This window comes from Varroa jacobsoni, unplaced genomic scaffold, assembly GCF_002532875.2.
Source record: "Varroa jacobsoni isolate VJ856 unplaced genomic scaffold, vjacob_1.0 scaffold_913, whole genome shotgun sequence".
Taxonomy (NCBI): domain Eukaryota; kingdom Metazoa; phylum Arthropoda; class Arachnida; order Mesostigmata; family Varroidae; genus Varroa; species Varroa jacobsoni.
In genome coordinates this window covers 67,667-93,788 of record NW_019213815.1, presented here as the reverse complement: position 1 = coordinate 93,788, position 26,122 = coordinate 67,667, and the positions used below count along the sequence as shown (strand labels likewise).

Below are 26,122 nucleotides of genomic sequence, written 5' to 3'. Positions count from 1 at the left end.
CGGCGTTCGCACTCTGCTTTAGTGGTGGTCGGGCACGCACATTGGCACGTGGTTGATCCTTGTGGTTTGTGTAGTTCCAGAGGCCTCACTTTCCCTCCCTTATCGCTTTCTTTTCTCTTTTCTTCTAATTCTCAGACATCTTCATCGGTCCTTCAGAGGTCAGTCATTATCGTGTGTAGTGTATTTTAGTGCTGTGAGTTACTGCTGGCAGAAGGAATATCGCCTGTTCTCTCAGTGATATCACAAAATGCGTGTGCAAAGTGCAACGTGCTCTGTCGTTGTCCTCGTGCTTGGAATATTAGCGACAAATGTCGGCCATGGTGATGCGCAAAGTACGCGCCGTCCTCTAATTCCAGGACTGCCGTCTTTGCCGCCGATGTTGCAAGGTCTATCATTGTCCAACCTTCCGGGAATCTCGCACATCATGAACATGCCACTGCCATTCAACGTACCCTTCAGGTACAAACGTGCATTGCGTAATATAGGGCGGGGTACTCGTGTCCATGTTGTAGACCTTACGATCCATTGAGTATACTATGCTAATATGTTAATACCTAATTGAAAGAGGCCTTCCGATCAACTGCCTACGGATTACGCACAGTTCCGATAAAATTAGATTTGCAACAAGTTAAGTATAGTTAATGCCCTTGGTAGCGTTTCTGCATAAATAACGTGATGTCAAATGCGTAGAAAAAAAAAACAACAAAGAACCAATGCTTCCCAGGAATCTCATAACGTTGCATGAAGATACGAGTAAGTCAAACTTGAAACAATTTCGAAGGTAAAAATTACAAAAAAAACATCTATCCATTGGATTATAAAAATGTTTAGAAAGGCATACCGATACACCTGGTTAAAAGATGTGTGAGCTTAGATTTGAACCAGGGGGCAGAAACCCTTCTTGCCTGAACTCCAGTCTTCATAATACTGATTGTTATGTCTAACAGTTTTTCACAGACTTTTCCAAAACTGGCATTATTGGGCGAAATGATGCGTTTATTCTCACTTTAGCTAATTTGATCAAATCAGGTGACTTGCTACGAGATCGAGTACAATGTAATATTCTTACGAAACTGTATAAATGTCGAGCAAAGCGCATCTACTACATACTAACTCGTAGAATAGTAAATTTCTCTACAACTATAATTAATTTCAAAACATAATTTTGTTATTCATTCACTAAAGAATATCTAGTCAATGTAGCAGTTTTTTTTTCCTGATTGACTCTAAACTACAACAGCTTTTCGTCGCTTCCACCGTTACGTCTACCGATCCGGCTGCCGGCGATTCTCGGAGGAGCAGGGATGATTCGTAACGCCACGCATTTGATTCGGAATACGTTTCTCGGCTCGCCCCTCTCGTCTTCCTCACCAACGCCGGTATCATCTGCTTTGTCGTCTGGATCTTCGTTGAACACCAACTCCATCACCCAAATGCTGACGGCTCCCCTTTTACCGCTTTTGAACCTCGGCTCCGGAGCTGCTGTAGGCCAAGCTGCCACTAGGAATGGCGTTATTGATCCCACGCAGTATGCTCAATATTTCCGCGCGCTCCAACTGCAAAGGTATGGCCATGTAAATATAGTTCTGTGTTATATTTTGACGGTCTCCAGTTAGAACGTGTATTAATTAATACTAATTTTGCACTCGTATTCGTGTACCCATCATTTCGAATTTCGTGTGATTCCCCTTGTACAACAATATTCGTGTAAGAAATGACATTGTGGCGTTGTGTGAATGAGGTTTTGGTGGATATATGGGTAATGTTGCCAGAATCAGAACAAATGTAAGCAGTCGGTGACAAACAAATTCGGCGTTTTAAACGAATACGTTTTAAACACCACGTTTAAGAAATTACCCAGTTTTTTAACTAAATTTTTTTGCGTAAAGAACCTCGTGTCCAAACGATTTCGAGAAAATAGCTCAACCTCCGGTGGGGCTGAGTGCGAAGCTTCGTGCTTCTGAGTTTAGCGTCACCGTAACAATCCCAATGTGACACGTCTTTAATTAACACAATCCACCTTTTGCGCTAAGTTTTAATGATTTAATTCCCTTGACAAAGAGGAGCTCCCAATGACATTGTACCATATTAAGCTGCGAAAAAGCTTGTTGTAATGCATTACTAGGGGTGCCTTTTACGGCCCATGTAGAATTGTTATCTATTTAATATATTAAAATAAAAATATGCTCTTCTGAATACGTATCGTTTTCGATGGGGCATACCCTTACAGTGCTCACGAACGTCGCCGCCGCAGTATCGTACAACACATGATTCGTCACTACCAGTCTAGCCAGCCGTTCATTCCCACGGGCCATCTTCAGTTGCTGCAAGTTCCCGCTGAACAACTCGCCCAATTTCGAACGCTCTACCGTTATCATTGACAGCTGTTACTCAACCCCACCAAGCAATCTTATTGTGTAACTAACTGTTAATTGCGATGCGATCGTTGTCGTCCTGGTGGTCTGTCATTCCTCTATGGCAGGGTATCAGAATCGCTCCCTACGGAACTGGACAAATCTGTCCCGAGGCGACCAACAGTTTCCGGACACGAACGTTCAACAACGACGCTAACGATAGGTGTCTTTTTGTATAGTGAATTACTGTAACGCTGGCGTAATGATGTGTGTGATCTCGTGTGAGCATACTTTCAACTGTCTTTACATTTGAGTGGTGACATCTGCAGTACAACAAGCTACCATATTCAGCAGCGGCCGCACTGAAGTTTAAAAAACTTTACGTATTATTATAGAACGAAATTGCAGGATTGCTAGGCCTACGAATAGTTATCGTTGTGTCATCTCGACGAAAAGAGACATTCAGCAAACATCATACGTTAGTGCCGAACGTATTTTAGCATATCATCAACGTGTGTATAACTATAGTTTATATATATATTATATATGTGTGCGTCCTAGTCGATAACCGTGTAACGTCAATCGCCCCTTGCACAAGACCATAGACAACTAATAACTGTTAGATTGATTTATTGACTCCCTATTGACTAATACTTGGCTGTTGTTGTTGACATTGATCAATGAGATACTAATGGACAGATTGACTGGCATAAGCGATCGTCGCGATTTCCTGGCGTGCACACGCCCTTTCGTCTTCCTATCTTTCTCTATGCAAAAATGATCTTTCATAACGCTCTCTTTTGCCTTCGTGTCTCGACCCAATCAGCGACGACCATTTTTTTTGGCGATAAAAATAATTTCTGTGTGGTAACGATATCCTGTTGACACTGGCAGCACGCCGCCTCTGTCAAAGCGAAGACAAACAATGTTCCCACAACCCACTTGACGCCATCATCGATGTTACCATCGCCATGCGGCGATGATGAATCTTGCGCGTGTCAACGATTTTTCAATGGAGTCAGATAAATCAGTCTTTCCTAGAGTTTGTGGCGGTGACGGTGTACGGTGCCACGCTGTAACGTCCGGTGTCAGGTGAAGGAACGCATCCGCTGGTCGTGTTTACTCGTCACATCGAACGCGGGTCTGTCCGATTTGGCGGTGCATTACCCGCTGATGCCATCATTACCTGCAACCTCGTTCAGCGCGGGCATTCATACAACAATAACGACAACGAAAATCTACCACTATTAGTCATTGTCGCAACAACCATAATATATATGTATATTATATATAATATTAATAATAATAATAATAAGGTGCTGGCGATGAAAAAGATGCAGAGACGAAAAAACCGAGACTGGGGGAGCAGGAAATAATAAGAAGTCAAACAGCCTTCGTTGCAGTAATATGTAAATATCTCCAACCACTTTTGTGTTGCCTTTTCCCATCGCGTTTCTAGCACCATTGGCTGTAATAGCCGATACAGTGCATAGGTGTCATTGTGTCTGGCCTATTGTCGTGAGCACGCTATGGGTGCAGCCAGGTACACAGGGCGGCAGTGAGGTAAGAATCGGCATATTTTGATACGTTGAACAAACAAAAAATACCTCTATATACATAAACATATATATGTATATACCAATATTGATAGGAGATCGCGCCATAGTTGTAATAGTAGAATCCAAAAAAACTGAGCAGTTTTAGTAGGTCGAAGATGAAAGAACTGAGCAGTTAAAGATTGGAGACGAAAAAAGACTAGCTAAACCAGGAATGAACCGCCGCCAGTATCAACATTAACTTCGCCATCAGCATCGCGAATGATTACCACCGACATCTCCTCGGTAACGTGCATCGGCCTGTGGTGCTCTTCGACGTCTGCACGTCATCAATGACGGCGTGACGACAGCTAAACGACGCTCAACGACGACGATGATCGTAATGATAGTTGAACTACCCGGGTTGGTTACGTCCGACCCGGCAGCTCGACTCGCACAGAGGCATATTGATCGACAACTTTTCGGGGGACGGGTATGAGGGTCAAGAGGAAGCCCGTGGACCGCCGAAGGGGTCGGCCATTGACGTAGTCAATATTTTAGTTATTATTGCTAGTGATGCAGTTAGGTGTGTCACCCGTAAAAAGGGAAAAGATTGAAAAAAAACACCCAAGAGATGCGCGCGAGATGCGGTGAAAGACACGAAACGAAGGGTGAATGCAAAGGATAACGACAACGACTATATTACCGCTACTGCTAATGTTGTTGATATTAATGTTTTTGTTGTTGTTGTTGTGGTTGTTGTTACTAGATTACTACATGCCCCCCGTTGATTGCGTTGTTGACAATACACTGCGGAAGCAGTCCCCGTAAAACGGGCATTTCCCCGGCTCTAATTGCGTTACATTTAGATCATCATTATCATCTTGATGTTTGTGTGTAAGTCGGCTCTTACCCTGGCTTTATAGGAAACGAGTTATGAATCAGCTAATACCGCTCATGTTCACACAGTTGAACTCAGGCCCAATTATCAGTTGACTGAGTTATTATGTCTTAATGTTTCGGGTAAGCAAAATGTTAAGAGAAATTCCCTAGTGAAAAGACACTATAACCATGTAGTAGAAAGTATGTAGAGTGTGGCCGATGCTAGAGATGTGGAATAAGCATGAGGCGCTGAAAATTTTCATCACATTAAGTAAAATACGATGTCCAACGGTAAGAAATTAGACAACAACAAATCAACATCCAACAATTTCAGGAGGACGACGACAGTAGCGCTATAATCGAATCAACGGTTTTTTGATACAGATACCAATAAATAACACGCGATAATAACTGATTTTAATACAACAAAAACAGCTTAAAGCGCTGGTACGCTACAGAAGGATATTATATATATATATATATATTAAGGGGTTATAAAATCAATAAAAAAAATCAGTGCAATGCAAGAAATCGAAGGCTACTATATTAAGAATTAAGGAAAAGCTTTTTGGCATAAAAAAAAATAGGTAAAGTATGTATAGTAAGAATGTCCGTTATTGTCACGGCCAGCAACCGGCAGCCCAGCAAATACTCCCTGTCCCTATCGCCCAATAGAAGATGGCTCGGGAAAATCGCTATCGACCATTATCGATTCCTTCCGTCAGTAGTATCAGGAGATAGTACCATAAAAAGATGCTGATATGTATAAATAAGTCTAGAGCTATAAAACTAGTAGGTATGGTAAGGAACGAACGGGCAGAATATTTTTATATGCGATGAATAAAATCGTGAGAAGAACATGGTAAACGAGCGAAGTTATCGCCAAACATCATAATAGAAAGAAGAAGGGTAGCTCCTATTATAAAAATTACATAAATACTATACTAGCCGCAAAAGTGCTGCGTATGATTGCGTGTTTATGTAATGCTGGCTTCCGATACGTGTGATCTGGTTAAGTTGGACGCGCGCCTCTTTCAAACGGAAATGTCGCTTTTTTGATATTTTTAGTTGGGCTTTGAGCAGTTCAATCGATGATATGGTGATGCAAAGGGGTGCATGCGTTTGGTGCGTCTATCTCTGTATAAACCAATTTATTCAAGACTGATGCTGAGTAGTATTATTGCTACATATTCAGATTAACGCATATATATATATATATATATATATATATATATATATATATATCAGCACCTGCATAAAGTAAATAATTATCAACACAACATGCTGAGGCAAGCTACAGAATCTGATGTCTGGTCGGCCAGCCGGCCAGCTATATTCGGCCTGCTCATCTTACTGCCATAAGAACCAACGAAGGCTTTTTGGCTTGTCTTTTTTTGTCCCAAAGACGGTTACCGAAGGGTACCAAACCCCATTCGGTACACTCAGCTCGGATAATTTCCTTGCTAGCTAGGGGGTTCAGCACGTTGGTTATTCTTATACCATATATATATACATACATATATAATTTTTTTTATTATATCTTATCACGCGTTTAGAGCTTTACTCGTATCCTTCTTAAAATTAGGGTGAAATAAATGTCATTGGTATTGGTGAAATTACTACATACAAATTGCTGCAATCTTTTATTTAGCAATAACTTTCATTATGATTACGTTACGTATGTCATCTGGATACCTTGTATGTTGTTTAATGTTTCAGTTCCGAAAATAGTCTCAGTCCAATACCTAATTCTCATGAATTTGCAAGTCACATTTCAACAACAACAGTATGTAAAGGAAGTTATTAGAAAGATTAGCTCAAATAGCCAGACATAGAAAAATTAAGCCGATTTAAATTTTAGACTGACAGTCCGTCAAAATTCTTCAAAAATATAAGGGGGTGAAATCCACTGAAACGTTCGAAAGGTGCACTAAGTTTAAAAATTAATATCATTACAGTTTATCTGGACGATCCAGTTTGAAGAAAGTACTAATTTTTTTCGGGAATAGCCATTATCGAAATTCCCAATGGTTTTTTTGAGCTGTTTTTTTTTATTTCTGAGTTTTTTTTTTTTTTAATATAACACTTATTGTGAATACTCCGCTTTGCTTAGTGAAACTCCCCTCGAACATTTTAAAAGCCGCGCGAAGACTACTAGCAACTGCATAAGCTGCCGATTTCAGGCAGCCAGGGACATTACCTATGTGAAAGTTCATCCGGTTCACTACACACGAACATCCTCTATTGAGTTTTCTATTTTCCTCTATTGATAACAGATGACTCTGTCTTTCACACAATGCATTTTTAGTTTAGCACGGCTCCACTCAAAACAGAAGCTGGAAACTCTTTTTGGAAATACAATGAAAAGTAGAATACGTTCTATGTTTATTCTTTTTGTCGAATTAATACAGTCCGCTTCATTCTAACGCAACCGTTCATGTTGCTACTTCGCACTTAGAAAACTCCTAGAGTACTTAGCGAATTACGTTAGAACAGGGTTATGGGTAATCTCTTCTGCAGAATCATAGCGAGCCTCAAATTTGGATACGAATTCGAATTGGCAACAACGAACAAAAGGGACTATTACCGACCACAAACCAAAGCCTCCATAACCCCATATAACCTTTTTGTTAGCCCTCAGAGCAAAGGTTTGTTATTAGAGCTGTGATCCTAGGTTAACAAAAAACTTAACTTAATAAATCAGGAGTGCATTCTATTAATTTCGAAAAGGATGTTACACTTGAAAAAAATCGGTAGCCTTTGTTGAACTTCGCCTACCGCTTCTTACTAGTCTTTTCTCCTCCTTAAAGCTTTCCTAAAGATGGTTTGATTTTTCAACCCGCCTGTTTTAATCTAAGGGTATCCAGGATATCCTTACTAATGCCTTCCATCCACATCCATTACCGCAGCGTCCATATGCATAAGATTACTGAAGTTAATCAGCAATTGTTTCCGGGCTATATAAACGCACCTTTGAGATGAGTAGGGCTAATGCAGGAATTCTAAATCGAACGCGATGATTGATTTGCATGAGGTGTTATCAGGGAATTTTATCCGCAGTGGAAAAAATTGGTTGTCCTTTATTCTAGGCAGGATAAGGTTGAATCAAATCAAATTAACTGAATAGTCTTATAGCATTTCTGCACCTTTTTTTTCCCGTTTCGTTTCAGTTATTAACTAACTGCTATCAATCACCGTATACCATAAACAATAAACAATACCCATTTAATAATAATCGCATCACTTCAGTCATCGATTTACTTGAGTCGAAGATGGCAAGAGCCGTAGATGTTTCAGCCTATGAACAGAAGCTCGAAAATAAGATATGCAATGGCAACTGTGCTATAACGTTCGCTGATCGATCATTAAAGACACAAACTACAACACGCGTCAAATTAATTCATTGTTACAGTATATGTGTATTAATGCCATACTAACTGGAACTGACATTAGGACGCTTATTACAGGAGAAACTTATTAACGGGACAATTTTTTAGTACTATTTGAAAGTGATCAACAAAAGAAAATCGGGTTACAGATGCCAGTGGATAGAGAATTTTGTGAAGAAGAACAATGTCCATTTGTTACATCCAAACATCTTACGAGGTATGGCTAGCGCGGAAACATTCGCAACATACTTTAGATAGGAAGTATTACGCAATATCAACAATTAAACAAAATCCTTAAACAGCCACGTTGATAAATTCGTCTTAAAGCCTCTTTTTAAGGATGTGATGACGGCCCGATGCGACTAGCGTAGCCTAGTTCAAATTAGTTAAGACCATAGGTTCATAATAATTATAATGATTATTTTACGATATTTATTATTTACTATTCAGTTATTGATCCGATCTAACAATAATTATTATAAATACCATCTGTATCGTCTTCAGAATTCGAATTATAACCACACTTGACCTTTCGCCAACTCTAGATTAAATCAGAGTTTGTACCTATGTTCATACCATCTTGATTTTTGTGATTTTTTGCTGTCGAGAAAGCAATTGTTCAAAAGGACATACCTAAAAGAAACATAGGTATATTGAAATGTACAAAACCTCCCTATAAAGTCCAATGTAAACCGAGGAAGGTGACATTTTTACGTCGTTTTGGAAATTTGTGAGAAGTGTAAATGCAAAGGTAATTATTGCACAAAATATGATGTGCAGTGTTGCGCCTTACCACACAGGTCGAGCGTACCTAACCACTCGACACCAATCCAGTGATAATAAAATACTGGATGACAGCTTTCTTCAGTTTATCATATTTTCATAACTCTAATCACCTATTTATCATTTGAACTTAAACATACTTATTGTGAGCTAAACTTATATCGTTCGTGGTATACTATTGATACGAGTTATATAGATCCGGCACCCCCCTCATATTGATCAATTGCCCACATCAAAGAACTGGCGCTGACAGGCTTTATCCAGAATTTTCTGGACGTTTTCGAATGAATTAATGATTTCGATTCATCAGAAATTGAATCAACGAGTCCATAAGTAATCAAACCCATGCCCCAAATGGTGCCATGCTGCTACCATAAAATGGTTATAACAAACTGGAGAAAATCAATAAAACATAAAGGTTCGCCGCAAATAAATGGATGAGAACTAATAGAAATAGGAAGACCCTAATGGCCGTTAAAGGTTAATTCATTTTTGTTGTATCTAACCGATCGGATTTAAGTAAGCTGAACCCGTAAACGAAATTTAAGCCTGATAGAAAAGCATTCCACTGATTTTTCACTTTGTCATCATATATCCGTGTTCGCGTTATCAATCCTTGGGTCCATACGAAAGCGCAGTTCGCTTTCTGGATACTTTTTAAATGCACATCAAAAGTAACTAAAAAATTATAATATAAATAATAAAAAATAAATAAATAAAAATTTAAAGAAATCGTAAAATTTGCGTTAGCAGACCAATACAATTATGTATTTTATCGCATTTGATTGAATTTTCTTTGACGAAAAATAGTCATAGGATCAGTCCGTTTTTACATTAATTTTGGCTAATCCAAAGGCAAACTGGGAGCAAGTTAGGTTGTACTGAAGTCATTATATATAGAGTTACATTGTGCGTAAGGTGGGGATATATAGAATAGAAGGAGGAATATTATTGATGCTAATTTTATGGAGAATTCGTTGTACCACACATTGTTATTGTCAACAGCCTATCCCATATAGTCGGTTTTGACAGAAGTGTCGACGATCTCATTTGTATCACGCGTCTTTTCAACGAAAGAGCATTGTCGACATCTGCACCATATTGCGGATAATCATACCCATAGATCAGAATTTTTCTTCGATAATCACACTAGGATCATACATAACTACAATCGATGTACACGTTTTAGTCTGGCTATCTTTGAGTACGGTGCGCTCTCTGCCATTGTTCCTGCTCTCTTTTGGGATAAAATGCAACTCGTCTATCTCGCAGTATCTGAGCTATTCAAAAGCCGGTTTCAAACTTCAATATATTAACTTCAAATGGATGTACTTTAGATGAATCATATCTTCAGTCTTGATACCTAACTTGATAAAGCATTAGCTTTTCTAGCCATAACCTAAGCCCTTTGCAAAAAATATTAGTTTTATTAACTCGTTATTTAATTATTTAGTTCGACATCTGGCACATGTAACCCCACCCTGTAAAACTATACGGGCTAACGACCCAAATCTTTTCAATTGCCATTTTCTCGGGATTGAATTAATTATACAGATCCCATTTCGACCACATTGTAGAAGCATTTTTGACAAACATATTGAAGTATTTTTCTCTATTTTGAAGCACCCTTTGTTTCCTATGATAGCTCCAAGTAAATTTTGTAATACATCGCTTAGCCCTTTTCTAAACATAACGTCTTTAAGTTATTGAATCACCATCGTAATTTTATCATTATAATCTTTGTTATGATTTTTATTAGTATTCGCTAATTAGCAAATAGATTCACAGTATCAGTGAGAAAACCTCAGTGTTTTGGTGAACTCCAACCTCATAATTTCCCTGAGCAAGGTCCACTAGTGCTTTAATAAGACAATGCTGTATTTTTCAGGCTCTCATCTGCACCTTACATAACGATCAACCGCTAGTCGTGTCGATAACGCTTACTGTGATCATTCATAAGAGTTGTATTTTTTGCAATTGAACAAACTGGGCTGTAGCTTGTACACAGTTAGCCTCAGTTTCCCCGCAGTCTCTTTGAAGGGCGTAACACGTACGTGTCCAGCGGATACGCTAACCGACAAACCGCTATGTGTGATCTTCAACTCGACCTAATTCTATATTGTAGGTATGTCGTACACCAAACTAACGTGCCCTTAGCAATATTTCGTTTCTTCGCCTTAGATTAAGATTAAGGTTTAACTTATAATTACATAACTGAGGAGAGAGCTATATTCTTACAATCCAAGTTCTTTTGGTTCTCTGAGCAAAAAATAGTAGAAAGGTCCATTGCAGCTTTATTTCAAATCCTATTGGTTCATATTTACGCAAACTAATGGTAAAGGTATCTTTTAATTACTCGGCACACGCACTAATTTTTATAGGGCTTAGAATGCAGTGCAACATTTACGCGGTCAAAACTTACCTGGGGTTCAACATGCTTATAAAAAAGAGTCCGTTCATAATATCTACAGGGAAAGTTCCTCGATATCTAGGGGACGACCTTGATCTCTTCTGCAAAGAGCGGACGTCAGTAAGACGGCACGTAGGAACGTGGTGGCTCATTTAGGGAAACTTGTTTTTGAAGTTTGAGTAACTATAACAAGGCAGCATGACCTACATACAATCAAGTAGCTGTAAAAGTGCACATGCCAATTATTAATGCCTCAAAGAATCAGCCACGGGTCGCTATTCGACTGATGGATCTGGATATGAATAAACAATTGCTTAGATTGTGAAAGCAAATCTTTACAGAGCGTTCTGGAGGAACGGTAACCCAGGTAAACTGCTTCCGAGTGCCAGACAAACTTCCGGGTATTCAATATTGATAAGCTGCGCATAACCATGGGGAAAAGGCTGCGCTGGCTAAGCACCGAAGGTAATTTAAAAAGGGCTTCAGACACAAGTAGCAGTTGGATATGCATCGGCTCTATTAATCGTTTGATACGTATACAAATTAGACCTATTTAGAACGCTTAATCCAGGTGCAGGTTGCTTTTTTTTTTTTACTTATTTGCGCACAAAACGGCTTCAAGCACCCTAATTCAGACGATTTAAGATTTCAAGTTAGTCAATAATTTATTCGTTTACTCACTGGGTAATTGATCAAACTCGTCCACTTCCCCTCTTCACTCATCATGACGGCAAGGCGAATTATTCCCAATATAGACGATCCTGTATCTTAAAAGATAAGATTACAAATATCACTGTTTAAACTTTTATCGCATTTAGCAGGAATAAGCCCAAATAGAATACTGAGCTTGGCGATATTTTTGGGCGGTTATTACGTGACGAAACTTACTAGAACTCCATAGCGCTTCAGTAACGGAAAGAAGGCGCTGAACTAGTATTTTCGGTAATCGTTTAAATCGACGTACTTATTACGTATACACAGTATATCATCCATCCGCTAACACATATCTAGAAAACGACGGTGCCTTCCTTTACATTTTTGAATTGTTAATTAAATTACACGAAAAAAGAGAGATTAATAGGACAGGTTTGTTATTTATTAGCAGGGATTGTGATCGGCCGTATCTCGTTCTAGTGAGATGTCACAAAAATAGAAAACATCTCATCCACATCTGCAGTGAGCTCAATAAGGGCATCAGACGTGGCTAAAATAAGTTGATTTAGTGAATCAACGACCAGCCTATTATATAGGTTTTTGAAAAGAAATTTATGGCTTTAGAACTAGAGCCTTATGTGCCGGATAAATAAGCTGAGTAAACTTATCATCGTTGCCTCTTAAGGTTCTCTTTAGTTGTTACCCTAACCTATCTTATCCACCATGTTACAGCACTCGCAATTCACACGCGGTGGTGAAATGTTTTGTACACAAAACTTTGCTATGCAAACTATATTCAATAGTGGAATAACAGGTTACCAAAGTTTCCGTTCAAGACGCGAAAAGGACCAGTAGGATCATAATGACCCCCCTCCCTCCCCCATAGCCGTTAAATATATCACGACCAAATCCATCATGTTCATATATAGTAAATGAACTAAAAGCATTCCAATATCAGTCTCAATTGCTTCATGTCTTCATTTCTGTTTCTAGTACTAATCGCACATGCTACAGTAGTATTATCAATTGGTTTAAAAGTATCACCTACATGAGTAATATACACATCCGCGTGATTGGACCAGTAGGCATTCTGTACCAGATATGTCCCTCATGCTATCACTTTCCTGCGGGACAGCAGGCAAACACCACCTAAAATGGCAGAGGCGGAAGCGACGATTGATATTTAAGAAAGAGCGCAGGCGCAACAGCGACAACCGAGAATCCCAACGAAAGAGCGACGGCGGCGCGGCCGATAGGTATTGTGGAAATGTGGGCCACAGCAATAGCAGGCTGGAAGATGGCGACTGACGCAAAAGCTTCAACGATCGGGTACAACATACGGCTCGCTATGGATCGAAATCGACAAAGTGGCATTTCTATTGACCAACAATGACCGCAGTGGAACTCATCGAGGGGCTAGCCAGAGGCTGGTGAGCAATATCATCTCCACTCGGTGAAACCGAATAGAATGCCATCGCCGAAGCAGTGGCTATGATCTCCTCGAGCAATACTAAGATCGACGTCAAATTTTTCGGCTTGGGCAATGCTCGCCACATGAGCAATGGTGAGAAGCTGGCAGAGCATGACAGACAGGATGAACAATAAAGGAAGATATTTAAAGCAAAAACGCATAAAGATTATGCAGCACTACAAAAATCGATCAGAATAAGGTTTGGCTTTATGTAAGCTTGCTCCAGCAGCTACTAACTATTGTAATCTCTACACTACCGAGTTTCGTAGGCTACCGTAAAACTATACAGAAAACAGACCAACCCAGAAAATGTCGTAGACCCTGGAACCTCCTTGACGTATTTCGCATAATAAATTTATCACACACTTCGAGGTATCATCGTTGCTAAAACGTATTCTTTTCAGACCGAAACACCCAAATTCATAATATATATCTGAAATATTAAAAGGGAGATGTACTGCTCATCCTAACATAAAATAATAATTGCATCTAATCAACGGTGACTATGCCCGAAGATTTTGTTTATCGATAGAGTGAGCGAGCGTCTTTCGCGGCAGTTAAGCTAGCTAGAGTCAAGCTAGCTATAAAACGCTCCTGAAAACGATGGTATTACTAGCATCGGCTATCCTGCTGTCAGTAAGCTGCATCAGAAAAATCAAGAGACTACAATCGGTAGATGGCACCCCACAATGGAGGAAGAAAACAGATTATTATTTCATACTTACAACATTATTAAATAATATTCACAGACATTTGCAAGCATAGCCCGCGCATCACTACATCATTTTATACACAACTACTACAATGTCGCTATTAGTCAGGCTTGCGAATTACGAATTACTGTTTTGATTATAAATAAATATAGTACAGTCGGTCAGAGATCTCCTGCAGTTTCTTTTTGCAGGGTACATTCTTGTCATATAGTTTTTGTCCTTGACACGGGCTCATCCTCATTTTCCATTGGAAGATTGTATTTACGGCGAAGTATCTTGTCTAAAGCTTCGTCCATGGGTCTCCAATTAACATTGGCGAAGTACGCATGTTGTTTAATAAGGTTAAAGTCCTGTTTACGCCGAACACCAAGTCGGACCTTGGGCTCTTCGCGCAAGAAGTCCTTAAGCAGGTTTCTCTTGTCCATGTGGAGCAATGGGCTAATCGGGACGCTCACACGCTTCATTACAGAAAACCTAAAATAGCGGAATTATCAAAAACAATTGCAGCTGGTCTTTTAATCAGGTGGTCTTCCCATAGCCTCTAGCAAAAAACAATGTTCTTATTCTTCAGGATATTTATCGACATTATGGCACGCATTTTGTTAGTTCGTTGCAAAAAATGAATACGACATTGCCATACAAAATTTCGCTGGCTACTTCGAGTCATTTTCGGTTTAAGAATTCCTCTATAAGCACAAGTAAATTCCTACCTGCTTCTTAGGCTGAGCTTTCGCAGATCTATCTTACACCTATTGGCATAAATGTGCATAGGTGTGGTTCCTTCGAAAAGGGCGAAAAGGACGATTCCATAAGACCACCAGTCAGCTCCGGGTCCAGAACTCCGTCCTGCTAACACCTCAACCGCACACGAATATCATATTCAATCAACTGATAATTATATGAGAAATGCAGTCTCGTGCAAAAAGGACAAAAGAGACTAGACGTGCATCGTATATTCAAACATATTACTTTAGTACAAACTAGGGTGGCTTGAATAAATGCTTTCTAGATGATCAAGCCGGGCTTTCATGACGGGTTGCAACTCTCGTAAAATTGGTCTGTGTCTTAAAATTGGATAACCTTTTCGTCAAGAAATATAACAAACGTAATGGAAGACATACAAACATATGCGCTCACAGCAAGCTGTCAATATTCACGCAGTGATCCTGCGCATTACAACGCTGATAAAATATGAACCCAAAAAGCACCTTTAATGACCAAGTGATTAATAGGAGGCTATATAAATAAGTCAGATGTTTGGAACAAATCGGTAACAGCCACAATGCTTGTACATCCCTTTCCCATACACCTTTTTTGCACCGCACTGATATAGCAGATGCTGTATTCGTACGCAAGTGTCAGCTAATTAGGAAGCAAAGAACTCACATACCGTGGGAGATTTCCCAGTAATTCCAGTAAAAAGAAAAATAGCCTAATCTTATACTTCGAAGCTGACTCAATAACGACGCAGTTAGTGGTTAACTAGTAAGCCATTGCAAACTAAGAAAATCGTGCTGCTAATAGATAAGCAGAGATTTTTCTGAACAAAAAAAAATTCATTTTTTTTTTAAACAAGTCAAGATAAAATCGTTTCAATTCGTTACCTTTATCTACGTATACATGTCACTTAATTGTGCCTACAATTAATCGATATCACAACAACAATTAACGTGACCGGCAATTGCAAACAGTAAATCAATAGATCACCTAAAATACGGTAGTCATTTAACGGTTAATGTTTAAACGCCTGCTCTGTAAAATGTGCTATCTATTTCTAAGCCTCAATAGTTAATTCTTACTATGAAGGGATGCTTCACATAAGGCTCAATTGACATCTGCTATAATTGTGTTGACTGAAGTCTCTTTACTGGTAAATTGTTGTACTCGCAATCGCTTATAAGCTTCTTAAATATTCCGAAGAGACACTTAAGATACCTCAGCTTAACGAACAGGCAAGACGCGTTTTTTCGAGAATCAGGTCAATTAAGAGCTCCAATATTCGTATCGTTTACCAAGGTATCGTTTACTAACCTCGGGTGCCATGTACGCTAGCGTCCCGGCCCTCGATGTGGCCGTATTACCAATAACACTTGAGCCAAAGTCAATTAAAAGCACGTTGTGTTTTGCTGTAACGAGAACATTGGAGCAACTGACGTCGCGATGAAGAAATCCTAGCCGGTGAACAGTGTACAAGGCGTGGGCCAACTGCGATGCCATACGCTTAATTTCATCTTCTCTTAGAGGCTTATCTGGGGAAAACCATCACCGAACCGCCAAAACTTCAGTGAAATACATCATAATTGTCTTCCAGGACAAATGTTTCAGTGCATTATTGCGAAACATAAACGTCAGCTTCTATTTCAAAGCTTTAGGAATGGCTCGTTGTTTAGTAACCGGAAATTGTTAACTCCTATCTTATCTATCCGATCTATCTTTATCAATTTAACACAAATAAGTTGCTCTCAAGAGTGGAGTGGACTCATGCCATCAGCTTCGTAGTGAAAAACAACTTCAACAATTCCAATAAAGCTGTACCCTGTCGCGATAGTAGTAGACTAAGGCTACCGGTCGATACAAAGTCCATGACAAAACAAAAGGCGCTTCGGGTTTGAAATGCTGCGATAAGTGATATGATATTTGGATGACTTCCAGTTTCCCGCCAGACATGAAATTCGGTTTCGCTGCGCTTTAAAAAAGAAGCCTGTTTTCTGCCGCTTCGTTTACGCACGCACTTAATGGCATATCTTGCCCACGTTTTCTTTAATACAACACAAGCATTATTATAATATTATGTTAGAGTTGATGGAAACGGATCATCAGCATGAAAAATATCGACACATTTTTTAGTTCACATTAATGAGTGCTCATTACTCATATGTCACCTCAATATGATTGACGTTACTGATTGCTGTCCTTTTTGAACGCGGAGTCTTTAAAAATTCGGCTTCTGTTAACACTTGAAAATAGAGTGCGGGTTAATACAGATTAAACCGCTTTTGCTTCACCTACTTTTTTTTACTTTTTACTTTAACCGTCATTAGGCAAGTTTTGAACTAAAGTCCGCGTTGTTGTTAAAAATTAACTATTAGCATAAAATTTGTGATTTCATGTATGATGTGAAGAACACGTCATTTACCTTGTGCTCGACAAGATACACCACTCCGTAACTTCCTGCGCCAATTTTATGGCGCATCTGAAGACAGCCGGGAGTAATCTCAAAATCTTTAGCATTGGAAGGATTCACCCACATGGTGCTCAAGTCAGCAGTGTTGAAATGGCTATCTTTTCGGTGTCTGAAAACAATCCCGACAAGTGTGCGCATTCCTCTCATAATATGATGCCACGTCGTAGCGGCAAAACCCTGCACAGAACTGGTGACTTCGGACAGCGAAGGCTCTTTTGGACCCTCTGCGTTGGGAAAAAAATGACAAAGAAATCAACTTGCCTAATCATTAGCTATATGAGTAGACTGATGCGAATCGTTTCTTTAGTTGTAGGTAGCCAAAACTTGTTGCCCGTAAGTTGGTACAGATCACACGATTATTAACGACACTTGCTCGGAAATCAAATAACTTGATAATAATTGTAAGCTTGAATGTCCAAAATAAACAAACATGCACCTATGTGCATGACCAAGTTTATATTACGCTTACCGAGAGCCAATTGGTTTTTTTTTTTCCCGTTTGAAATGTTCCCCCGTTTTGCAAATCGAATAAAGTCCGACACCTCTCGACGCAGCTCAGCATCACCTATTTTTTCCGAGGGAGCCAGCTCTCGTGTTTGTATATGTCGACCTCCGCCTTTTGGACTGCTACAATCCTGCGAAACAGTTCTCCCATCAAAAGAATTATCGCCATTTTCCGCTACCATTGCAAAAGAATTATGCCGGCTTGTCGAAGCCGACGGTGAAGATGGGCTCCTAGGACTCCGACTATCTTCCTTCCCATCGCTTTCTACAGTCAGCCTGTGCGTTGTTAGGCGCAGTGCTGAACTTTTTGGGAATATGGTACCGTCCGCATTGCGATACACTGTAAATGGAATGAGCCAATTGTTTAAATATATAGACGATGAAAGGTACACAATTCATTCTGGAGGATTCAGGAAATATGAATTATAAATCAAAAAGTTTATGCGTCTATACGTGAGTCGCTGTCAATATTTAGTAAATAAGGCCATATAAAGATCAAAGTAAACCCTCGTGCAGCAAAGTGAAGAAAATCTATTAAAAAACAGCACTCCGCTTGTGGTAAGTAAGCCTTCGGAAATTATATTTTCACTGCTCTGCTCTAAATAAACTACTCGTTATATAATTATTAAACATATGCCAAGTACCTTTCCTCAAATGTCATTATTAAGTACCTACTAGCCTTGGCAAGCTAAGATCATTCCAAAAATAACTTATTACTATCCATTATGTGAGTCGGATATAATTCACTTCCATAAAAACGCACTCTTGAATTATTATTGTTTATAAACAATGACTAATATCTGTTCTTATCCAGCGCTTATCCGTCTACGGTACGCCAAACTCGGAGTTATCTCGTTACTTATGGATGGCACAAAACTTCAAAATACTTTAAAAACTCGCACATTTCGAGCGGATACCACACTCGTGTCGCTTCTATTAATTTATTTTTTATTAATTATATTGTTAGCATAGGATAAGTGGTAAAGGTTATTATTAATTTATTATCCATCGGTCCATTAACCCTATAAATCTTAACGGCCGTGGATGATATCCTTGTAGTTGAATAATTAAAATGTAATTGTAGCGAAGTGCCTATCGTAATGGAGATGATTATATTTGTGTATAAATCTACTTTCAGGAAATATGTAGAAAATATAATTTGCCGTTGATAAGAAAAAGACCTAATAAGGAAACCGTAAGAACTGTTGATTCGCTTACAAATCGGCCGGTTAGAAGTGCTTTGAACCTTAATAATATCACATACGCCAAGCGAATGTGTTCTTATAGAAATAACCACTTCGTGAATCTATGGGTCAGCGAAGAACACATCTACATCTATTTGCGATTGCATCGGAACGCACGATCACGTACACGACAACGATATTGGGCTTCTGGTGGTCCTCACGCTGCCCGGAGAAGTACCGCTGGAATCTCGGAGTGATTCAGCGGGGATCTGACCTTCTACGGTAGGAACCGAACAAAACCTGACCCGTTCCCTACTCACTCTGTTATGATAAGGAACACATTTTTTCAAGGCCGGTTTATGGTCTTGCGATAAAGGCCATGGACTCGTCGCCACTTTCGTATAATCGCTTAGCTCGGAATTCGCATCATCACTGAGCGCCAGCACATCCATATCTCAGCATACACAAACATTTAGATGTTTACTGGCCATATGCTAGCTTTTGCAAATAGTAATAGTACTTCGTTCTCCACCGCAGACTGAGCGTTGCGTCTAGAACGGATGTACTGCTATAACAACGCTGCTATTGCCACAGCCATTCTTAATAGATGATGTTGCTTCTCGTATAGCTTTCCATCTATGTATAGCATATGTCTCCACACTCTATGTCAGCATAAAGAAAACTATCCCTATTTTGTATTTAGATATGTACTCTGTAGAATGTGTCACTCAATTAAGTACAAGGTGACGGTTGTTTATAATCAGTCGACTTAGTTGCTTTGTAATCAATGCATTGCACCTGTACAAGTAACAAATAAACGTTATCTAACGCATGACTCGCCTAATGCAGAAACTTTACTCAATTTCATATGAACTCTGGTGTTCTCTACTTGATTCAAAATTTTTTTAAGATTATAACGTAGATTTGCGTCAATGATTAGACTCTGCAGCTACCACGGCGTTATCTTAGCCGAACGATGGTTATCTTTTCACAAAGAGAAACCCAACTCACTCAATAGTAACGATTGTGTTTAAGCACGGAAAAGCTGCCTAGCATTCATGTACTAATTACAACGACAACTATCTCTGGGCACTTTATTATATGCAATGTTGAACCTCCCCTCTTAGGTCATGCAGAATTGTGTAAGTTAGATAAACGTTTCAAATGTTTACGTCGAGTAATGCTTGTTTTAGTCAGTTGACTCCCAACACGAAACAGTGTCTTCACTTGGTTTCGATCTAAGGCCACCTATTATATACCTTAGTTTAATGGACAAACTCAAAACTAATCTTATAAATGCCACCAAATATATCAGTGAACACCGTCAAGTGTCCTTCGAGCCGTCCTCTTGCCGCAAAGCCTGCCTAATAGGTCTTTCCGCCAGACAAGCACCACCCGATTCGGGCAGCAAACTCACCCAGTCTGCTGAAGGAAAGGGAAGGCCGGCGTCCTTTCTGCTTAAAAATAAACAAAACAATTTACTGTCAGTGAGCGCCATAAAGCTTGCTGTTCGCGAGCCACCCAGAAATATTCGAACCCGTTCAGGGATATAAGTCTAAGGGAAATATTTTGTACAAAAGGTAGATTAGAGTAGAGAAATAGGTAACAGCATAAACTCATTAAGGAGGTGATTACTTTTGGCCTATAAAAGCCCAATATCGTGGAGAGTGATTAAGTGCCGTCGTCTTGTATTGTTGTTAAATTTCCTGCGCATCGCTGTTTTTCTGTGATTCGATGCGTAATTGCATTGGGAAGCTCCGATAACGCTACCCATCCTATCTAAGTGGATTACTCAACTCCTTACGTCACCGTCCGTAAACGAACCAAGGCATTGGCTTAACAGTACACCAGCGTAGTAACATGGTACCAGTTAAAATGGCTCGTTTTGCGGGAAAAGTTGCTGTTATTACCGGTAAGTAACTAATTATTCCTAGATCGATTTAACTGTTCAAGATTTGTATTAATGCACGCTATATATATGACACGCTAGGAAGACAAGTACATGTACACACTTTGCCAGTAATATGGACCGATTAGGACATGTTTTTTAGAATCAAATGTATCGGTGTTACTATAGAAGTGCAAATTGCAATACCTCTACTTATGAGATGCTGCAACAAACATCGATATATTCGAATGTAAGATGAATTTTTTTAAGCATTGTGGGGTACTATACTAGTCGAGGCAGTTGGAGTTTACTGGAAAAATTTCGTTACTTCGTTATATGTTCACAATGCTCTTTGTCAAGTATGTCGTCAGCAAAATAATGCATAAAACATAGGTCGGTTCCAATTAAAGTTAGAGGTAAGAAACGCTACTGCTTAAATAAGACGGAGCTATACGCGGTCATTTTGCAATGTACCAATTTTGTTACAATAGTGTCTATCGAAGAGCAGGTCAATGCATTAAACTGTGGGTATATAAGTAATTCCGAATATAAATTAACAGAAATATTTAATGTATTAGAATTGATTATCGAATCTTTATTATTGTTGTTACGATTTAAGCAACTTGTGAAGTTTACTATATGTCTGCACCAAAAATTAACACCAAGCGAGCTACTAATGAAAAACTCAAAACGCAGTAGAAATTACGTATCTTTTCTTTTTGAACAAAGACTAAGTATTTATTTGTATACATGGTTCTTTTTCCAGGGGCTTCTTCAGGTATTGGATATGGCACCGCTTTGCGCTTTGCCACGGAGGGTGCCGCTTTAACGTTGACTGGGCGCAATGCTGACGCACTCGCAAAACTCGTGGAAGAATGTGTTAAGACGGGGCTACCCCAAGAAAACATTCTCACTGTTAAAGGCGACATTGTAGAGGAAAGCACCAGACAGAGAATTATCACGGAAACCGTTGGAAAATTCGGTCGAATTGACATTCTCGTCAACAATGCTGGTGAGTAGTCAACGTTATTTTTTTTATTAAATATAATAACGACAACGACGCTTTCTAGTCATATGAATAAACAGTTATTAAATACTTATGATAATAGAAGCAGGTAATCTACGTGCTGAGTTTTTCACACACTATTTTTGCACAATACCTTTCGCTTGGATCAATAATATATACATGTTTGGTAAACGACACACTGCCAATATTGAGGACGATTCTCAATCTCCAGCATTCCAATCTTTAGTGACATATTTCTCGTACATTTTTCCAGTATATTGATAGCTTTTATGTTTAGATAGCATTATATGTTGTCCTCTTAGTCAACCAATATATAGTCTTACAAATGTACCGTTATCACTCGTATTGTACAATCAACCACATTGACAGGAACGATTACGCTGGGCACATGTGAGGCGACCGATATGTCCGCTTACGATAAAGTGATGGACGTAAATGTCCGTACTCCGTTCCATCTTACGCAATTGGCTATACCGTATCTTCGTGCCACCAAGGGCAACGTGGTAAATGTTTCATCTGTCAATGGAATTCGTTCCTTCGCCGGCGTGTGCGCGTATAACATGAGTAAAGCCGCTTTAGACCAATTTACAAAGACTCTTGCCCTTGAAGTGGCTGCAGATGGAATTCGAGTAAATTCTGTTAACCCAGGAGTTATTATTACAGGTGAGAGAAACTGTTTCAGGACGTTTCTTCACAAGACACTGCTTATCCCCTTATCACAGTCTTAATTTCAATGTAATTGATTCACGAGTGCGTCGTAATAGGATGCAATTTAACTTGAACATATGAACAGGACATTGGAAGCAATCATTTTCGAACGGTTCTCGGAAGTTTTCACAGCACCCTTGTCAAAAAGTTATTCCCTAGTTAATTTAAAATGCCTTTTATATATATATGAAACGGGTATTATTTTGACAAGGATGCTGCGAAAACTTCCGAGAACCGTTCGAAAATGATTGCTTCCAATGTCCTGTTCATATGTTCAAGTTAAATTGTATATATATATATATATATACCATAGTGTGGATTGAGGTTACTCTGCAGCTATATTTTTTTATTTGTTAGAGGTAAATAAAATAATTATACACCGCATCCATAGTCAACATATTTAGCACGTTGTTGAATCTATAGTTTTTGTAATAACGTTATTTATGCATTGATTACAGAGCTTCAACGTCGAGCTGGACTAAGCCAGGAGCAGTATGCCGCTTTCCTGGAAAATTCAAAGCGTTCTCACCCACTGGGTCGACCTGGAAACGTCGATGAAGTGGCCGCATGCATTGCATTCCTAGCATCTGATGAGGCATCGTTTTGCACTGGAAACTTACATAATGTTGATGGCGGGAGGGGGGTACTTGGTGTTCGATAAAACGTTTTTTTTTCAATGCGACGTAATTTTATTTAAAAAGTCAAGAAGCGCGAAGACAATTATGTTGTGCACCCTTTATTATGTAATAAGCGCACTGTACGAAGAAGCCACACCCTTATAAATTTGCATGTCTGTTCTTAGATAGATGTTATAGATCGTTATTTTAGTTCATTTTTATTAATGTGAATAAATAGACGCCGTAAGTTTTTGGAATTAAAAGCATAACTGGAACAATCACGTTTGTCCTTCTAAACAGTCGTAAATGTCCTTAGGCAAAAATAGATAAAATGACCTCCCTAAAACGTTATATCAAAAATAGGATATAAAAGAGTTAACAATGTTAATAAGTTAATTAAGCGTTTCTTTCTAGCGGCTTCCCATATTTTAGATAAATTAATTAATTAGAATTAACTAACCTTTGCAACAGACTTCTCTTCTATTTCATACACAAACAAAATATTTTGTTCTTTATCCCATAAGAGAGTATTCGTCAGTAATTTAATTACCGTAATGGATCCATGTACCTATATAGGTGTTTTGAATAAAGCTTCGAGTTTATGAAGGTCTACTTTGCTACCTTATCATAAACAGTTATCTGAAATAGGGTGCAGGAGTACATTTTTATGAAATTAATAATAGTAATAAACTTTTAGTACATTTTGTGAAACTAATAATAATAATAGCTTTGAAAATTGGATAATCTAGTAATCTATGCAATACGAGTGGTACGTCAAATTAAACCAGTTTAATTTTAGACCACACAAGACATAAATCGTTTTGCACTTGCCTTTATCTAAACTCCTCTGACAATCTGTTATTTTTATAAATAGGTGATATTGAATTCCGCTTTTCAGAAGATTCAGTGATAAGCGACCTTTGTGTCGTTGTGCATTCCGACAATCCCGGTTGTTACAATCCACAAAACAAAGCTCACCAATGATTCCTCGTATAAAGTAACTAATTTTTGACATTAAACTAATTTGACATTAAATTTAAACCTAAGAACGTAGTACGAATATGCGTTTATTCAGTTTTTTTCAAATCTTTTATACAGTAATATGTACAATGAGACAGAGAGGTAATTTACAGTCACACGTAACTGTGCAATCTACTGTAGATATCATCCCAATATAGCTACTTTCTAGCTTCTCAGTTCTATTTTCTGGATAGAAATAAACCAATAGTTATCGTTAATAAACCAATAAATGTATTCAATGCTCGCATTATTAAGAAAAATGACGTTTCACAAGCGAAGAATATAAATATTAACTGTAAAGAGGTAGAATTCAAAATGTTTTATACAGGCATGTTATTCAGTGGCCTGATCCACAAGAACACTAAACGATATTAGCCATTTTAGAAAATGCCGGCTTTTCAGTAGGCCAGGTTGTTCCTTCAATAATATAATGTTTGTCACAATACAATGTGCGAGGTTTTTCTCATTTATGTGACTGCAGCAATGGAGAAAACCGAAACGTGTCTGTTCTGTTGTTTTTCTTCGTATCGCTTCAAATGGCCACTAATCTTGATGCAGCAATTGAACAATATTATCATATTCGCGCTGTTTCTCGGCCTGCTCAAGCTTCGTATTCTGAAGAAGGGACTGGAACCTTTGACGCAAAGCCATGTTCTCGATGCCTGCTATCTCCTCTTCTTGAACGCGACGTAACTCCTGCAACATTATCAAGCAATTATATATATATAACCGTGGCTATCCGAGAGCATTCTTGTCTGTTTTCCGTAAATTTATAATCTGCATATAGTTGAACAACCCACTTCCAATGTCGACACTCTTGAGTGTGAACTTAATTGACTTATTATGACTACATTACTTCTTTTAGAGCGTGGGCAGGGCTGTTACTATGCCCAAATATTGATATCTCTTTTTAGATACATGCGAGTTACACTAAATAAAAAAACACATACAGAAATAAATACTGACCGCCAGTCTAGCAATTTCTCGTTCTAGTTCAGACAGCCTTTCAAGCAGGCCTGTGTTCTGTGAAACATCGTCCTCCTTGGCAAAATCTGTTTCCAGGGCACGCGCTGCTTCAGCCTCTTCCTCGTAACCGCGTTCCGATGTCGAAGGGCCAACCATGGACAAATTGCTTTCTTCGCCACCCATATGCTCTCCATCGACGAGACCTGCCAACAGTAACACCCGATGAGACAATAAGTAGGTAGTAGATTTATTATTTCTAAAGGCTAATGACTCCTTATCCTGGAGCACCTCAATGCCATCACTTTCATCTTAAAGAAATTCGTGTAAGAGTGTACATCACCTAGAATTCAAGCGATACGCTGACTGGCCTTTGGCATCTATTTCTCTTCGCCATGCTCACCTTGCGAGAAGTCAGTGACAAAATCTTTTGCGTTGTCATCGTTATCACCTCCCGATCCTTCTTGCAGCAAAGAATCTTTGTTGCTTCGGCTGCTCGTTCCCACGCCACTCAGAAGTGATTTCTTCTTGGAAGGGCTGCGAGAGTCGTCTGTGGAATCGACATTCACATTGAGCAGTCCGTCTGCATCGCCCAGATCATCACCATCGTCGCCTTCCTCGCCATCTGCATCCCCATCTGGATCTTTATCTATGGTCGGATTATCGTTGTCCTCGTCCGATGATGAGAGCGGCTCGCCAAATAAATCGTGCTCACCGACGTCCAGAATTCCGTCCCCGCCACCGCCCTCATCTCCGACACCACTCGATCCTGAAAAAAAAATTGAAAGGGGTCAGTATTCTGTAACATTTTTCGGCGTCATCTTCATTCACTGACT

The 26,122-nt window shown here is 39.2% G+C and overlaps 4 protein-coding genes across 7 annotated transcripts in view; 2 read left to right on the top strand and 2 right to left on the bottom strand.

Annotated features, from left to right (window-relative positions):
- The first annotated feature begins 14 nt into the window (after positions 1-14).
- Positions 15-5,302, top strand: LOC111264916 (uncharacterized). The gene is made up of 3 exons (XM_022841179.2): positions 15-459; positions 1,241-1,564; positions 2,231-5,302. The coding sequence occupies exons 1-3, from the start codon at positions 248-250 to the stop codon at positions 2,379-2,381; spliced, it is 687 nt and encodes a 228-aa protein (XP_022696914.1). The 5' UTR covers positions 15-247; the 3' UTR covers positions 2,382-5,302.
- An 8,685-nt stretch (positions 5,303-13,987) lies between these two features.
- On the bottom strand, positions 13,988-19,675 carry LOC111264912 (protein kinase C iota type). 4 transcript variants are annotated; one of them, XM_022841175.2, is made up of 7 exons: positions 19,251-19,675; positions 17,845-18,219; positions 17,328-17,599; positions 16,727-16,949; positions 16,223-16,440; positions 14,902-15,047; positions 13,988-14,665 (listed from the first exon to the last, which is right to left on the bottom strand). In XM_022841175.2, the coding sequence occupies exons 1-7, from the start codon at positions 19,513-19,515 to the stop codon at positions 14,395-14,397; spliced, it is 1,770 nt and encodes a 589-aa protein (XP_022696910.2). In that variant the 5' UTR covers positions 19,516-19,675; the 3' UTR covers positions 13,988-14,394. The 4 variants fall into 4 exon arrangements, with proteins under 4 accessions (XP_022696910.2, XP_086826375.1, XP_086826376.1 ...); XM_086970249.1 differs by having other exon boundaries at positions 19,384-19,463; XM_086970250.1 differs by having other exon boundaries at positions 14,532-14,665; positions 14,902-15,040.
- An 874-nt stretch (positions 19,676-20,549) lies between these two features.
- LOC111264910 (uncharacterized) lies at positions 20,550-23,581 on the top strand. The gene is made up of 4 exons (XM_022841171.2): positions 20,550-20,975; positions 21,718-21,963; positions 22,348-22,641; positions 23,145-23,581. The coding sequence occupies exons 1-4, from the start codon at positions 20,924-20,926 to the stop codon at positions 23,345-23,347; spliced, it is 795 nt and encodes a 264-aa protein (XP_022696906.1). The 5' UTR covers positions 20,550-20,923; the 3' UTR covers positions 23,348-23,581.
- A 769-nt stretch (positions 23,582-24,350) lies between these two features.
- The window catches only part of Taf7 (TATA-box binding protein associated factor 7), a 4,583-nt gene continuing 2,811 nt past the window's right edge, over positions 24,351-26,122 (bottom strand). Inside the window, exons 7-9 of the mRNA XM_022841170.2 lie at positions 25,690-26,055; positions 25,290-25,492; positions 24,351-25,019 (exon numbers count right to left, since the gene is read on the bottom strand). Coding sequence (XP_022696905.1) covers positions 24,867-25,019; positions 25,290-25,492; positions 25,690-26,055 — 722 coding nt within the window. The 3' untranslated portion in view covers positions 24,351-24,866. The remainder of the gene's footprint in view (positions 25,020-25,289; positions 25,493-25,689; positions 26,056-26,122) is intronic.